This window comes from Trachypithecus francoisi, unplaced genomic scaffold (genome assembly GCF_009764315.1).
Source record: "Trachypithecus francoisi isolate TF-2019V2 unplaced genomic scaffold, Tfra_2.0 Lachesis_group17, whole genome shotgun sequence".
Classification (NCBI taxonomy): Eukaryota; Metazoa; Chordata; class Mammalia; order Primates; family Cercopithecidae; genus Trachypithecus; species Trachypithecus francoisi.
In genome coordinates, this window is record NW_022681462.1 from 61,362,268 (window position 1) to 61,377,316 (window position 15,049).

Sequence of the window (15,049 nt, forward strand, 5' to 3'; positions counted from 1 at the left end):
TTTTCAGGAAGTCCAAGATGGCAGGCAAAGGTGGGTAGGAACCTGACAGAGCCCAGAAACTCCAATCTGAAGGTCCAGGCCCCAAGTTTTGGAAGAGAAGAGTAAGCAAAAGAACCAGAAGGAAGTCTAAAGGCTAAAGTAATAAAGACATGAGTTTTCTGTTTAGAAATGAGAACAGGGTCCTGTCATAAAACCAACCTCCCAGCCATCAGTCTGAGGTGTGAGAAGAGAGACGCACTGGCCAGGAAGGGGTTTAAGTTTTGTTTCTCCCATCAACAAGCTGTGATTTGCTAAGTCATCTAATAAGATCCTCAGTTTCAGCTGTAGAATGGGCGCTCATGGCATTGCCTAGACCTAGGATCCAGTGAGCTAACAAGCTAACATATGAGACTATACTATATGGACCAAATGCGTAGGCAAAGTACATGCTGTTGGAATGGCTGGTTCTAGGGTGGACAGCGAGAGTACAGGCTGCTGCACAGCTCTCCCCTTGCCCCCATCTCTCCATGGAGACAACGGCCTGCTCACAAGCAGGTCATGATTTGGAAAAGTGAAATCTGAATTAGGGAACACATCATGCTCATGTCCAGTTCTGGGCTTTCACTGTGCTCTGTCTCTGGCCGAAGAAGGGATCTCTGCTCTTCCCGACCACAGTCTACCTGAGAAGACCCTACTCAAGCCCAGCCACCTCCACATTGAAGTACTAATGCCCAGGCTTCCCCTTTCCCTTCGGGACTTCCATCCCAAAGTGCGGTATGTGAAGATACAGAGCAGCGTGGCTCTCAGACGACTTCATGTAATTCTCTGAAAGCAGAGACTGTGACTTCTTTCCTTTGGTTCCCCATAGGATACAAAAAATGGCTCTGAGGCAGATAGATAGAAAAATACTTGCAGAAATAAGGAAGATACAGTATGAATTTTCAGACGTAGTCAACTGCCGAGTATTTAACAACAGTCTTTCCTTCACCAGTCTTATCAACTCACTTCAGTAGTCTCATAAAGGTCTGTGCTAGTGTTCAATTTCTATAAACTATTTAATATTTCACTTTACATTAGCATAGCCCATGATAAATCCACAGGAAATAAGAGCCACCAGCAGTGGTAGGATCAGAATACTTTAATAAGATACCAGTGTCAAAATACATTTCCTTATAAAGTTAAGCTCCCATACAGTTATAATGTTGTCAGTAGGAATTCGACAATATAATAATGTTCATAAAATCGTTACATTGACAGGTAGGGTTAATATGAAGCTTGGAATATTTTTCAGTGTTTTAGTAAAACTGCAAGGGTAAAATGCCCTTAATGCCAGGGCAACACACACAGGAAATCAAATACCAGCATTTACATGTCAGTAACCCTTCAAGTTCTGCCACCCTGCGTGGGGTAACGCTGTGCAGCTAAAATATGATTTAGACAACACCATGACTAAGGAATTTCTCAATTAACTTAAATTTCTTTTGAAAGCTACTTTTTGTTTCTGGCAATAAGTCCATCTGGGCTTACTAAATAGTTGGCCTAATGTGCTTTGTGTGTGTTTTTAGAAACTTCTTCGTTGTACCCATTACAGAAAAGTTCCATGTAATTGGTATTGAAAAACCAGAGGTGTCGTCCCTCTTACCCAGTGAGTTGCAAAGTGCTCTGGGAACACTATTTTCAGTGCTTCCTACCTATACCTGTCACTGCCCGACCCAGAGACCTCAGCCAGGGCCGCAGCTAGGGGCCATCCCTGGAGGCCTTGCAGGGCCATCTGGCTGCCAGCTCAGGGGGGGCTGCAAGGCTGGTCTGGACCAGCTGCTCTCCCGCTGTGCAGCCTCCTCCTCAGTCCAGCTCCACGGGGCTCCAAGGTCGTGAGCTTGGAGGACGTGGACCGGGTCACTATACCATTTCTGACCCCTCATTTGCATGAATTCCCATCTAAACCATCTCACGGTAGTTCTGGAAATGTCTAAATGTGCCGTGTGAAAGACCATCCGAGTCACATAGCTCAGTGCACTTGAAGGGCTAGCAACAAAACCTTAAGAAAAGTTAGAGCACTTCCCTGCCCCACCCCCCGACCCCACAACGTGCCATCAGACCCTCTTGGCAGCAATAATAATAATACATACATACATAGTACATAGAGAACATGAGGGGATAGTGTGCAGTGCTCCCACTGAATGACTCCACTGCTCGGATTGTCACACCTATGGCATATCACAGATGGCAAAAAGCCGACAGAGGGAGGCCTTCCACAGTGTCCATACAGGCCGTGGGAGCACTGGACAAGTCTGCAGCGTCTACAACACCAAGAAAAATTAACAGCTTCGAAAAGATCTTAAAGTGATTTTGTGAGCAGGATTCCATTTCCGTTTCTAAGGTTTTAGATATTACAAAGTACCCATATATATGATAAACACTTAACCCAGATATAAATTTTCTCTTTTAAAAAAACTCAGTTATGTTTTTGAATAATAATAAAAAAATCCACCGAATGCAGGGGAAAAACACCAGTTTAAGAAAAGCCACGCTGTGCAACTTTCACAGATAACCACATATGTTGGAGTTGACCCTTCACATTTCTTTTTTTCCAAAATTAGAGCGGAGTCAGCTTAAACCAAAAAAACCTGAAATTTACAATATGGTGATTAGTTTTAAAAAAGAAAGGAGAAGGGCTCTGCGAGGGAGAAGCCACAAACCAAGCTTGGAAAGCAACATCATTTTTGTTTCTCTTTGGCAACAACAGTAACGAGGAATCTTTTTAGTGAAATGAAGCTAACACTCTCCCTACAGGAGAACAGACATGCACCAAACTTGTTAGTGTGGACAGTTGTGTGTGTAGAAGGAGAGAAAGGGAGAGAAACCTATAGATAATATAAATTAGAAGTAATTGAAGGTGGGGAGGAAAAAAAATCTTACAAAATTTAAGAACATTTCAGAACAGGTAAAACAATTGTGTACTTTAAAAATAGGGATAATAAAGTGAGCATCTCAGAAAAAGGCCACTGCGTGGTGACCTGGGCAAGTCTGCCAGGTAAGTCCATCTTGTAAATAGTGTGCTGGTGTTAGAAATACCTAGTTACAAAAACAGATGGAGAGAGTGAAGCTGGTGGGACGGCGTCGGCAGAGGTGCTGCCCAGGTGGAAGGCCTGGCTCAGGTGGCCTGGTCCAGGGCTCTGAGGAGGTCCCCTCCTTGCAGGAGCGTGGAGCTTCCCAGCACAGGCACGTTCACCTCACAGTCATATCTGGTCAGTTCAGGCAGCAGATAGGACTCAAACGAGGGCCCGAGCAGCCGGCTTGCCATGCCTGAAAGAAGGGTTGGTACCATAACTTAAAGGCCTAAATCAAACATCTGGAAAAGTGTCTACTCCTTTGTGACTGGGGGGTACCAATAGGGCAGCCCTAAAGTCACTCTGCTCCTTCAGTGGTGTCTCCCCCATGGTCTGCTGCATGCCCGGGGAACGTGTCTGCCTCCAGACCCGTTGCCTCAGGTGGGGTGCTGGGACCCAAGAAAGAGGACAGCGTGAGGTGCGGGCTGCAGCACAGGGAGGTGGAGGCTTCAACAAAAGCCTGGGGTTGCTGACCCCATGCCTGCTGGCAACAGAGAGGAAAGGCTGAGAGGGAGTTCTGAACCACCTGGCACCTATGCTCACATACACAGAACACAAACATACATACACACGCACACACAGACTGCCTCAAGATTCAAGGGTCTGAAAATCCAGTTTCCAGTCACCACCCTCAGCAGTCCTATCTTCTTGCCTCTGTGCTCTTCTGCTGAGGAGGCAGACCAGTGAGTGGCAGAGGGGACATTCCTAGCACGCACACAGGCCCCATCCCAGGGAGGAAAGGCTTGGGTGGCAGCAGAGAGCCTGGAAGCCCTGCGTTCTGCCCGTCCCATGTGAGATGCCCACCTTCCTTCCCTTGCCCTATCTGCAGAGCCTCGTTCCAGTGGCCATTCCCTCCTGCACTTCCTAGCCCAGGTCCTTGCTGGGGTCCATGCCTGCCTCCCCAACTTGACTGCTCCTGTGGACGGTATCAATGGATACCTGCTCACCATCCCTTGCTAACTTCTCCTCTTATTCATGGTCAGAAAAGAGTTTAATATGATTCAATTCTTTTGAAAAGAATATGATTTCCCCTTGATTTCAATATTCAAGGTAACTTGTGGGCTTCATAACAGGAAGAATAGTGCTGGCTACCTCTTACTGCACATAAATGTATACTAGTCACTGAACTCAACAGCAGAGCCAGAATTTAAGCCAGGGCTGTCTGGCGGTTCTACAGCCTGGACTCTGAAGCACAGAACTATCACTTTCCCCAAACTCTATTGCTGAGGAAATTGCCTTTTAGGACAGGGGCCGGTCTGTTTTTCCGTAAACCACGAATTATTTTCCTGCCAAACAGAAACCTCATGAAGACATCTGTGTTTCACAAGATACTATCAAGACGAAGGTGGCCCAGGGTTGAAGGCAGGCATCGGTGCCTGCAGTTGAACCAATTCCAGTGGGGTGGGCCTACGAGAGCTTTCCAGGCTGCTCTCCCTGCAGCAAGTTTCGGCATGTTCTCAGCACCTGCCTGAACTCAGAGTGACACCCCAGTGTGCCCAAGGGGCTTTAAAAAAACACATCCACATGAAGCACTGAGGAAGTGGGAAGGCTCCGGGATTCTCAGGGTGGAAAGAGCCCTGGATGGCACCTGATCATGGCAGGATTCCCTCTGAAGCCCCAGGGAAGGAGCACTCCCTTCTTCACGCGGCAAGCTCATCCCTGCATAGACCAGAGATCCCCTGCCTCTGCCCAGACCCCTTCCCAGCTCCCTGAACTTTCTCTTCAACAGGCCCTCACCACTGTGGCTGCCTGCTCTTTCTTCTGAAAGTGCTCCTGTCAGTCAACAGTGGTACGGTGTTCTAGGGGTGGCCAACCCTGTGTTCAGCCCTCGGTGGGCAGCAAGTAGTGGTCTGGATTCTTTCCTTCAGTATTCTAGCCTGAGTTTTTCAGACCCACCCCCTAGGGGGCCTGGTCACTGATGTCACGAGGAATTTGTGAAGAGGTTCCCTAAATCCAAGGAGACCTGAGCCCTGGACATGTGACTTCAAGTCAAGCATTTCCCTGTGCCTGGCACTGTGCAGACGCTGGAAAGAAAAAAATAGAGGTGGGCTTTCCCCGGCATTGGATCCTGAGTACACCCACCTGACACCTTGTGGGCTGACGACAGGCTGTAGTCCTGGTACTGCGTGGCGTAGCACTGTGCGGGGAACCTGCTCTTGCTGTTCTCCCCGGGACTGACGGCAGATGGAGGCTGTGGCAGCGGCAGATGCCTCAGGGGATGGCCCAGGCCCCTCACGGGATTTTGGGTGAACTTACCTGAAAGACCAAAGTCAGAGGGTGATGGTAGCACTGGCCTGAGGGAGGGGAGAGGCCAGGAAGCCCTAGCATCCCTTTCCTTTATAAAAGGTGCCCAGAGTCACTAGAACTACAGCCAGCCTTCAGGACCCTCTGATGGCGTCATCTAAGTCAGAGTGGAAATGGAAAAGTTGGGTGTGCGGGACTGGGGGAGGGACAGAGGATATCGCCCCATTCTAACAAGGCTCAGAGAGGCAGGTACGGTGTGTGGTGAGTGAATGGAAGAACCAGGATAGGCTCCTGAGCCCCAGTCCTTCCAGCAGAACCCCCGGGAGACCTAGGCCTGTGGCCGCTGCTCACCAGTGGGGACATTTGCGCTCAGTGGCTTGTCCGGCATCAAAGGGCAGCTCCCACCCCTGAGGTTCTTCATCCGTTTCCACATCAAATGTGAAGTGCTGCCACCAGGTGGGTCCCCCTAGGAGTAAGAAGGGCAGATGGAAAGGGGAAAGGGCCAGAGAACCAGGTCCCCAGACTGGATGGGTTGGGTGGGCCTGGAACAGGGCTGTCACTGTCACCCCTCTCAGCAGCCCTGGGTTTCCCAAGGTCTGTGGACCGGCCCCTGGGGCCAGTCAGGATGCCTCACCCCACTCAGGTCCTGGAAGGCTTGCTCTTCATACTCCAGCTGTCGCTTCAGCTTCAGCTTGTTGGAGAGGGCTACCATGGCCGGGCTCAGCACGTCTGGGCCTCGAGCCCCACAACCCTTTGTAGACCTGCCAAGCCCGAGAGAGCAGGCTATGAGGGAGTCTGAAGCCTCATGCCACCCAGTGCCTTCTCATCTTAGGGGCCCAATGCTTATGCCTATGATGACTCAAAGACCCAAAAGACAGTCTCAGAAGCAGGCTGTGCACCCGCAGGCCAAGCCCGAGCTCTGCCTCCTTCCTCCGCTGTAAGATGCTGAAGGGCTCAAGCCTCCTGGTCTGGGGGCGGTGGCTGGGCAGTGGTAGTCCTTAGGAGAGTTTCTTCTGCTCCGTCTCTCCCCTGCCTTTTGCTCCCACTGAAAACTAGTTAGGCTGCTCTATAAAGGTCAAGTACCACTGGCCCCTGGGAGTGGCAGGTCATGTACCAACCACTGTGGCTTAGCCCAGTGAACTCTCAGCTGGTGAAATGAGCATGCTGGGGAGATGGGAAGGCACTTCTGGAGCCTGGGCACAGCTCGGAGAGGCTGCAGTGGTGGGGACCCAGGGGCAGTCAAAAGGCAAGGGGGAGGCATGGACATCTTTTTGCTTTTTCCCACCAGGGAAAATCATCACTCAGTTTTCTGTGTTCTGTGGCTCAGATGATGAACCCAGATAAGAAAGGCATTCTGGTGGTAGTTCGAAGGGAGACACTGAGGTACAGGGCTCGCAACAAGCCACTTCTTTGCCTGCCCTTAGTCTCCTCCAGCCCAGATAAAAACCTGTCCTACACTAGGCCTCACATGGCTCGAGGTGATTCCCCGAAGTCTGAGCTCAGAGAAGGGCTAAATGGGGTATCAGATGGCTGTGGAGAGGGGCAGGGGCCTCCCTGGGGGTCCAGCTATCTCACTAGTGGGTGCTTCTCGTTCCGGCCCTACTGGTACAGCCGAGTGTCTGCCACTTACCTTGTCTTGAATGTGGAGACATGGGGTGGGGAGACAGGGGGCCCCAACGGTGCTGCTCCCAAGAACTCTGTGCGCTGATCCCCGACGGCCCACTTTGTGGGCCCAAAATGTAATGGTGGATCTGGGGGCCACTGGGTATTGGATCTGCCCCCCATGGAAGAGAGAGGGGTGCTGGCCTGGCCACAGCATGGTGGCAGGGATGCTTTGCTTCCGGCATCAAAGAAGATGGAGGACATGGGCCGGTGCTCGGGCTCTGTCTTCTTGCTCTCCAGCTGCTGCTGAAACTTGTCCAGGAGGAAGGGACTGTGCGGGGCTACAGGGGCCAGTGGCTGGAAGATGTTTGTCATGGCACTGAAGCAGTGCTCGGGGGTGGACTGTGGGTTCTCCGCCAAGAGCCGCTCCTCGGGGCAGATGGGGCTTAGCTGGAAGTCTTCCCCGTCCATGGGAATATAGGGTGCCAGTGTCTCCAAGTCCAGCTCATTGAAATCCGTCTGAGGGGAGAGAGCACAGGCAAAGAGGCAAGGGGGTTGGTACGACCTCACAACCACTATTCCAACTTGGCTCCTGCAGAGCCATTCATCTCAAGTACCATTTCACAGTGCTGCTCAAACACCTCCACTGGCTCCCTAGGGCCTATCAGGAAAACCTCAGACTTGGCTGTGTCATGTACATGACCTTGTATCATGTACCAGCCTTCTCCTGAGGTTACCCCCTCTTCACCCTGCACATTCAGAAATGTTCTCCTCTCTCCATCCCACCTGCCAGAGCCCGCCTTCTCTCTCGAAGCCAAGGCAGCCCCTCTTCCACAGAGACAGCCCTGTCTACTCCAGCCTGTGGTGGTTGTCCGTGTCCTACAATGCTTAGGCCTGTGGTGCACACTGTGGCTTTTTTTGTCCTCTTCTCCCTCCTGTAAGCTGGCACGGGCCTAAGCAAGCAATGAGTGTCCAGGTCCATCTGTGGACTCTTGCAGAGGAATAGCCAGACCCCAGGGATAGAAAGACTTTGGTTCCAATCAGCAGATACTCAGATCATCCCTTAGCGTGGCAGTATCATGATGGACGCTACAGGGAATGTAAGCAGATGCGGAAAACAGTTTCTACCTTCAGAGACTGACGCCCTCACTGGGTGTCAGCTGACTAATGACTGCAATACTAAGCAGTCTTTAAGGAGCAGAAGCAGATAGTTGTGATTAAGTGCCACATGATACATACTACAGGAGTTCTGAGGAGGGAGGGTGATAGAAAAGCTAAAATAGGGAACATTTTGCAGAGTAGCTGGGATTTGTGCCAAGTAGGATCAAGATACAAACTAAATGGTAAAGCAGAAATCTGGTTGAACTCAAGACTAAGATAAATGGGGGATTAATGGTTTTCCCTGGGGTTTTGTAAAACACGTACCCCTCCCTCTACCTTATCCTTGTTTACATAGTTTTTGCAAGAACACTGGCCTTATGTAATGTGTTCCTGAAAAGTTTATGTAAATGAAAAATTGTCAAACCGATGTTATTTTAAAATGCATTTCATATAAAATGATTATTTTTTTTAAATCACAAGATGAATGTGTTTGTAAAGGGATTGTCCCCTATGTTTATACATGTTTTATGCATTTGGCTGTGCTTGTTAAATGCAGAGCCTGTTTAAAGAAAGGTGCAGTGGTATTTCGGTTTTCATGTGCACTAAGAAAGTTATCTAAGTAGGAGATAGATATGCTGGAAGAACTGGATTTGACAGTGGGAGGAGGGGGTGACCACAGGTCCCATTAGCCTGCACCCTCACCTTGTTTAGGGGACCTGGGCCTTGGCCAGGCATCTCCACTGCTCTTTGCAACAAAGGGATGAGGCTACAAGAATGGATGCGAGCCTTTGTTGCCCACCAGACAGCAGGCACACACCCTACCCTGATCTCCACAGCCACCTACCTGGGTACTGCATTGGTCCTTGGCCTCTGTGTCCATGGCGAAGAGCTTCTCAATCACTTCAATCTTCAGGTCGTTATCCAAAGATGTATAATAGTCTTCAGGACTATTGGGCTAGGGGCCAGGAAGGAGGGGGACAGAGTCAAAGATATGGCACTGGTCTCCCCAGAACTCCAGCACGGAAGAAGAAATGCATTCCCGGACCCAAAGGTTCAATTCCATTCCACCACATAACTATTTGTAGAGGGGCCACTAATTAACAAGCTGTATGAATTAGGTCAGTTCATCAACCTTTTTCAACTCCAGTCTCCTCCTCATAAAATGAGGCTACTATCGCTTCACAGGTTGTCCTTCTTGAGGAACAAACATAATACAGGCTGCGGCCAGCAAGGCTGTGCAAACTGCAGCTCTATGCCACATACGGGATGTTACTGCCCTGCAGAGGGACTGAGCTGGGGGCTCAAAGCCCTTCAGGGAGCTTATTTCAGTGGGGTGGGGGGATGAACACTGAAAGGAAGGAAATAGCTCTGATACCTGGTAGGTAAGTGTCACGGCCACTCTAGGGAGCTCTGTGATAACTGGAGAAGGAGAAGGACAGTACCTGTCCCAAATGTCCCTTCAGCCATCTGGCAGCAGTCATACATAAGGAGCCCTCTCTGTGTGCTCGCCATAAGAGGGCTGCTCACCGTGGAGCAGCTGCTGCTGCTGGTGGCACTGGGGGTGGTGCTGCCCGGGGCGGCTGCCTGGGGCACGGTGAAGGCAGGCAGGCTCCCAGCCTCGCTCTGGGTGCTGTGGCTCCTCAACTCTGTGGCCCACGGCTGGCTCAGGGGCAGGATGGCCTTCCCATAGGCTGAGGACTCCTCGAAGTTCTGATTCCCTGTGGAGACAAGGGCCTGGGAGGTGAACACCCACAACCATCAGGCTCACCCCAAGGCAGACGAGTCCCAAACACTGCAGAGAAGGCCCTAAGAAGGTCTGGAAGGCATGCCTGGGGCTAGGCACACCCTGGGGCTTAGCTGGGACACACAGGCCTCTGACTCTGGCTGAGTCAATGTAGAGACTCCCTGTAAAGGGAACAGTCTCCTGGAACATTTAATTTTCAGAGACTAAATATAGTAGGAGCCACTCTTCCCTAAGGAGCAATCCGGAAGGGTAGACAAGGAAGGTATGAGAGGAGAATTGGGCTATTTGCCTCAGTACTGCCACAAACAAGCTGCGAGACCTACTGGCCAAGGGCCCGCTGCATTTGAGATTCTCTTTAGCTGCAATCCTCACGTGACTGCTGTAGAACACATCTAAAAGGGGCTGACACAGTCCAGGGTGAGCACCACTCTTGCAGCCACAGCAAGGCCAGAAGAGGGTGGCAGCGGGTTGCTAACTGGGGATCATGGGGCTTCAAGGGTGTTTCCAGGATAGGAGCAGCAGAGGGCTGAAAACCCTGCTAGGGTCCCCAGTGACTTAAATCCCTAGAGACAGGCAGACACTTGAATGAAGTCATTGGTTTGAGAGCTTAATCCCAGGCCTCAATATGTTCTCTGTGTTTTTGGAATTATCCTTCCCAACATTATTCCAACTTAGCTCTCTGCCTAAATAAGCAATCTATCCTTCCAGACCCTGGTAGGAATTGGCCCCTTCTCTTTGACAGTGTCCAAACTGCCTCGGAGCAGATCCCTCACCTCTCCCCTCCCTCTCATCTCAGACTCTCACCACCCATGGTGGAGAATCGACTCCTCAGGGGAGTGTCCTCTCTTAACCCCTCCTCGTACAGCACTTGCTGAGGTCGGATATGGGATGGTCTTATCAGGGCAGAAGCGTGTGGTGTTCTTTTGTGCTCAGCAGAGCCTGGCCTCTAACAGGTGATTAACAAGACTTGGGGAAGGGGCTGGGGTAGCTCTGGTTAAGAAAAAGCTGTAGCCAGGGAGGCCTGTTACGGTAAGAACTCTTCCCAGCCCCAACAGGGTTCCAGGGGCCTGGCTTAGCTAAGAAGCACCCACCGAAATCCAGAGAGATGATGGCGTCTCCTGGAGTGGGAGCCAGCTGGGCCAGCTCCTCAGGCTCCTCCTTTAGCTTGGTGAATAGGAAGTTACTCTTCTCAGACGCAGCCCCCTTGCCACTGCTATCAAAGATGCTGTTCATGGCCATCAGGTGGGGCTTGAACAGGGATTCCGTCTGGTCCATGGAGAACACCACGTCATTCTTCTCAATCTCACTAATGGAGGAAAAGAGCCATTCAGACCTTCCACATTTTCTAGAAAAATTCTGCTCCCCCAGATGCATGGAAACCCTGATGGCTAAGCTCTCAGACAAAAAATGGGTAGGCCCCCAGGCACTGGCATCTTATAAAGAACCACACAATAGAAGTGTGTGAGCCATGGAGGTAGTGACAACAGAGGTATCCTCTGAATGTATGTCCATTTCGGATCCTGTTTTATTAAATATTATTGCACTTGAGTGGGGTGGTATGTATGAGGTCTGAATGCTTTTGTTTTTCTGTTTCTAGAAACAACTAGAAATGACCTCCTCTAGCTTTCTTTCCAGGTACTATAGAGTGAAGGCATGACATTGTTTTTTCCCAAAAGCATGAGCAATTCTCTTTCCTTTTTCCCCATTCAGAAAATATTGGCTACTGTGTGCTATCTGCCTCCCCACCTGGGTCAGATGCATGGCATAAATGACAGATGACAGGGAAAGGGCAGAAAAAAAAATCCCAACCAATCTCAACCCAGTATCCCACTGTTCTAAGACATCCACAGGAATCCTCTCAGTCACTAGGGTTAGCCCTGCAAGAGCTCCCTGAGGTGGTTCCCAGGGCGCTGAGAGGCCTGGCATCTCCTAGGCCTGTCATCCTCAGTCTGGGAAGCTTGGGCACCCCCACATACCCTGCACCAAGGCCTGCCAGCCCTCACACACTCACCTCAGGACGTAGTTGACACACATGATGCACTGGGGCTGCAGGTTGCGAGGGTTGTAGATGACTGTCCCCTGGGTTTCCAGCCACACGTAGCCCCCATGCTTTGCGAGCATCCGGTACTGGCCACTTACTACCTGACCCTTGGTGCACACTAGGGGAGAAACAGAGCTGAGCTTAGGGAGGTGGGGCAGGGGTGGGCACCACAGGCTCAGCAGATCCCATGGGAGGGCAGTCTAATCTACAGACGAACAGACAGAACAGGGCACCAGGACAGTGAGGACCAGGGAGAGTGACCTGGGAGGGAGTTTAGGGATCACCTCAGCCAACTCTTCATTTTAAATCTAGGAAAAAGAGGTGAGAAGAGGTGAAGTGACTCGCCCAAGGCTATCCACTGAGGGAGGGACCCACTCACCGGGCAGCTGTGCAGTGGCCCATCCCCAATCCCTGGACAAGTCAGGCTCACAGACCAGCTCGGCTATAAGCAGAACCAAGACCAGAACCTGCCTTACTTTCTTCACGGGGTTCAATGGGAAGAAGCCCCTTCACACTGGGTAAGGGGAGCCATCCCCTGTCAAGCACTCCAGGTTGGGGGACTTCTAAGCAGCTTGGAGAAAGCCTGACCTCAGGGCAGTTTTTTTTTTTTTTTTCTTTGCAGCAGACCCACCACCAAAACCTGCTTATGAATAAAAGCATTTAAAAAATTGATATCTTTGATTTTTCCAGGTCATCTGTCAGGCTTGCCACCTTTCGGTGCATCGAAGGTTTGTGATCCACAGCAAAGGCAGAGGCGAACCACCTCACCCTTTCTCATTTGGGGTTGAGAAATGTCTGGGACCCTGGCAGCCCACACACAGTCTCTTCATAAGCTGTAATAAATCTCTTACACTCCTTCTTCTTCTCAACTGCCAGCTAGGCTTCCTGTTTGTGAGGTTTTTCCTCTTCTAGATTGTTCTACCAAGTGTTCATTTAAAAAGTGCTTTTATTGTCTACCTTGGGGAAGGGTTTCACATCACAGGACTGTCCTTCCCCAGTGCAGAATGCTCCATCTTCTTCCATTCAAAAGGAATCAGTACCTCTCTTTAAAGTCTAATAATGTTAGAATTTTTGGTATTTTTCTGAACTGCCCATTCCTTGTGAATTTATAGAACTCCAGCTCAGAAGCTCCCAAATCACAGAGACATTAGGAAACAGCATGGAGGGAGGATTGGGAAATCTTGCTAGTTTGGGGATTTTGAGAAAGGAACAATCCTTCTTGGTTTTGGTTTCCTCCTCTGCAAAACAGGATATTGATAATAACAGTAGTAATGGTAATAATCGTCATCATTAGCTACCCAGTATACCACTGCCATTTGTACTGAGGATCGAATGTATCTACATGGCTTATCAGGTACATAAGTGTTGACCAACTGTCACCAACAAATTTTGTATAGGAAAAGCTACCTCTTTCTTAGAGGTACTAATACGTATTGTGCCCATGCCCTGTCACAGACAATTTGTTATAGGTTGGTAGATAGTGTCATGAGGGGCCACTTGGGAGGATATCCAGGTTCTCCTGGTAGGCTTGCAAGCCTCCTCCCCATTCATCAGCCCCATACAGCTGAAGAATGTGGCTGTCTTCATACTAGTGCAGTTTAGTAATCCTTTACACTTATGTTTTGCTTTCCTCTTCAAAATTTAACAAGCACCTGCAAGGTGCAAGAATTCCTGTAACTTACATTTGTATAGTGTTCAAAACTATCTGATAAGATGAATTCATTTCTGCAAAGCATTTAGAACAGTGCCTGGCACATAGGGCACTCACTAAGGATTAGGTCATCATCACTGCATTTCATAGGCAACACCATGGGGTGCCAGTTATTATTCCCACTTTACAGCTGAAGAAACTGAGGCTTAAAACTACTGATTCCACCTCAGTGGAAACAGTAGACAGAATTATAGTTCAAATTAAAGATTCCTAGTCTAAGCTTTTTCTGTTTGCTCTTGATTTTTAAAAATTTTACCTTCAATAAAACACATACCCATTTGAAGTATACAGTTCAACAAGTTTTGACATCCGTACAGTGAAGACGTAGAACTTTTCCATCACCGCCTCCACCACCCCATTTTTTATGCCCCTAGGCAATCTTCATTCCCACCCTGGTTCCAGGCAACCACTCTTCTGCTTTTTGCCACTATATATTCGAATTGTCTTTTCTAGATTTCCATGTAAGTGGAATTGTATAGGAGTATCTACTCTTGTGTCTGGTTCTCTACATTTAGCATGTTTTGAGATTCATCATGGTGTTGCAGGCATTTGTGGTTTATTCCTTTTCATCAGTGAGTTGTATTCCATTGCATGGATGTACCATAATTTGTTTATCCATCTGCCTGTTGATGGATGTTTGAGTTGTTCTCAGTTTTTGGTTGCTGTAAACATTTATGCATAAATCTTTGTATGGACATATTTTCATTTCTCGTGGGTGCAGCTAGGAGTGCAATTGCTGGATTACATGTAAAGTATATGTTTGCAAGAAGCTGCCAAATTATTTCCAAAGTGGTTGTATCATCTTGTCTAATCTTTTAAACAAAATCCTGTGCCACAGGAAGGATAAGTATTTTCTTTTAATACAAGGAAACTAAGGCCAGAGGGTTATGATTTGCTTCACAGCTTACAAGACAATAGTGAGAGAGTCTGAGCTACACAACACGTCTTGTGGCTCCTAGTACAATGGTCTCTTGGTTAACTGGGTCTACAAATCACTGGGAAGACCAAATTTGCTGTTGCCACTGTCCTAAACCATCATGGACTCAGCCAAGGAAATAACTTTTATCCTCTCTGCTCTCCCTTTAGCTGTGCCAGAGGCTCCTCTGCTGCAGTAAAATGATTCTTGCACAATTTCAAGTGCCTGTATTTAACTTATTTAGACGGTCCTTAATGCACACCAAATTCAGGGCTCTTACTCTTTTTGATCAAACAGTGCAGCAAGCAAAGGTTTTAACTGCATTTCTAACAATTGCAGGCAAGGGCCTGCTCTGTCAGTAGAATATAATTAACGCCAGCTTTCTAATCATCTGGTCATTAATGCCAGCCTTAGTGAAGGGCCTGCTGCTTAATAGATAGGAAAATAAGATTAAAGGCCATAAAAAGCCTAACAGCACATAATATCCTCATATAACAAAGGGAAACTGACCCCTAACCTCGCCCCCAGAGTAACAATGTACAAATTATTAATCCATTTGGAAATTACAGCTTTCAATGATCTAAATCTGGTTGAGCTTCTC

At 49.0% G+C, this 15,049-nt stretch overlaps 1 protein-coding gene across 1 annotated transcript in view; it reads right to left on the reverse strand.

Moving 5' to 3' along the window:
• Nucleotides 1–1,102: 1,102 nt before the first annotated feature.
• Nucleotides 1,103–15,049, reverse strand: part of EPAS1 (endothelial PAS domain protein 1) — a 90,510-nt gene continuing 76,563 nt past the window's right edge. The window contains exons 8-16 of the mRNA XM_033175812.1: nt 11,792–11,939; nt 10,872–11,086; nt 9,564–9,754; nt 8,881–8,991; nt 6,964–7,454; nt 5,968–6,094; nt 5,685–5,799; nt 5,172–5,345; nt 1,103–3,285 (exon numbers count right to left, since the gene is read on the reverse strand). Of these exons, the coding sequence (XP_033031703.1) occupies nt 3,134–3,285; nt 5,172–5,345; nt 5,685–5,799; nt 5,968–6,094; nt 6,964–7,454; nt 8,881–8,991; nt 9,564–9,754; nt 10,872–11,086; nt 11,792–11,939 (1,724 nt within the window). The 3' untranslated portion in view covers nt 1,103–3,133. The remainder of the gene's footprint in view (nt 3,286–5,171; nt 5,346–5,684; nt 5,800–5,967; nt 6,095–6,963; nt 7,455–8,880; nt 8,992–9,563; nt 9,755–10,871; nt 11,087–11,791; nt 11,940–15,049) is intronic.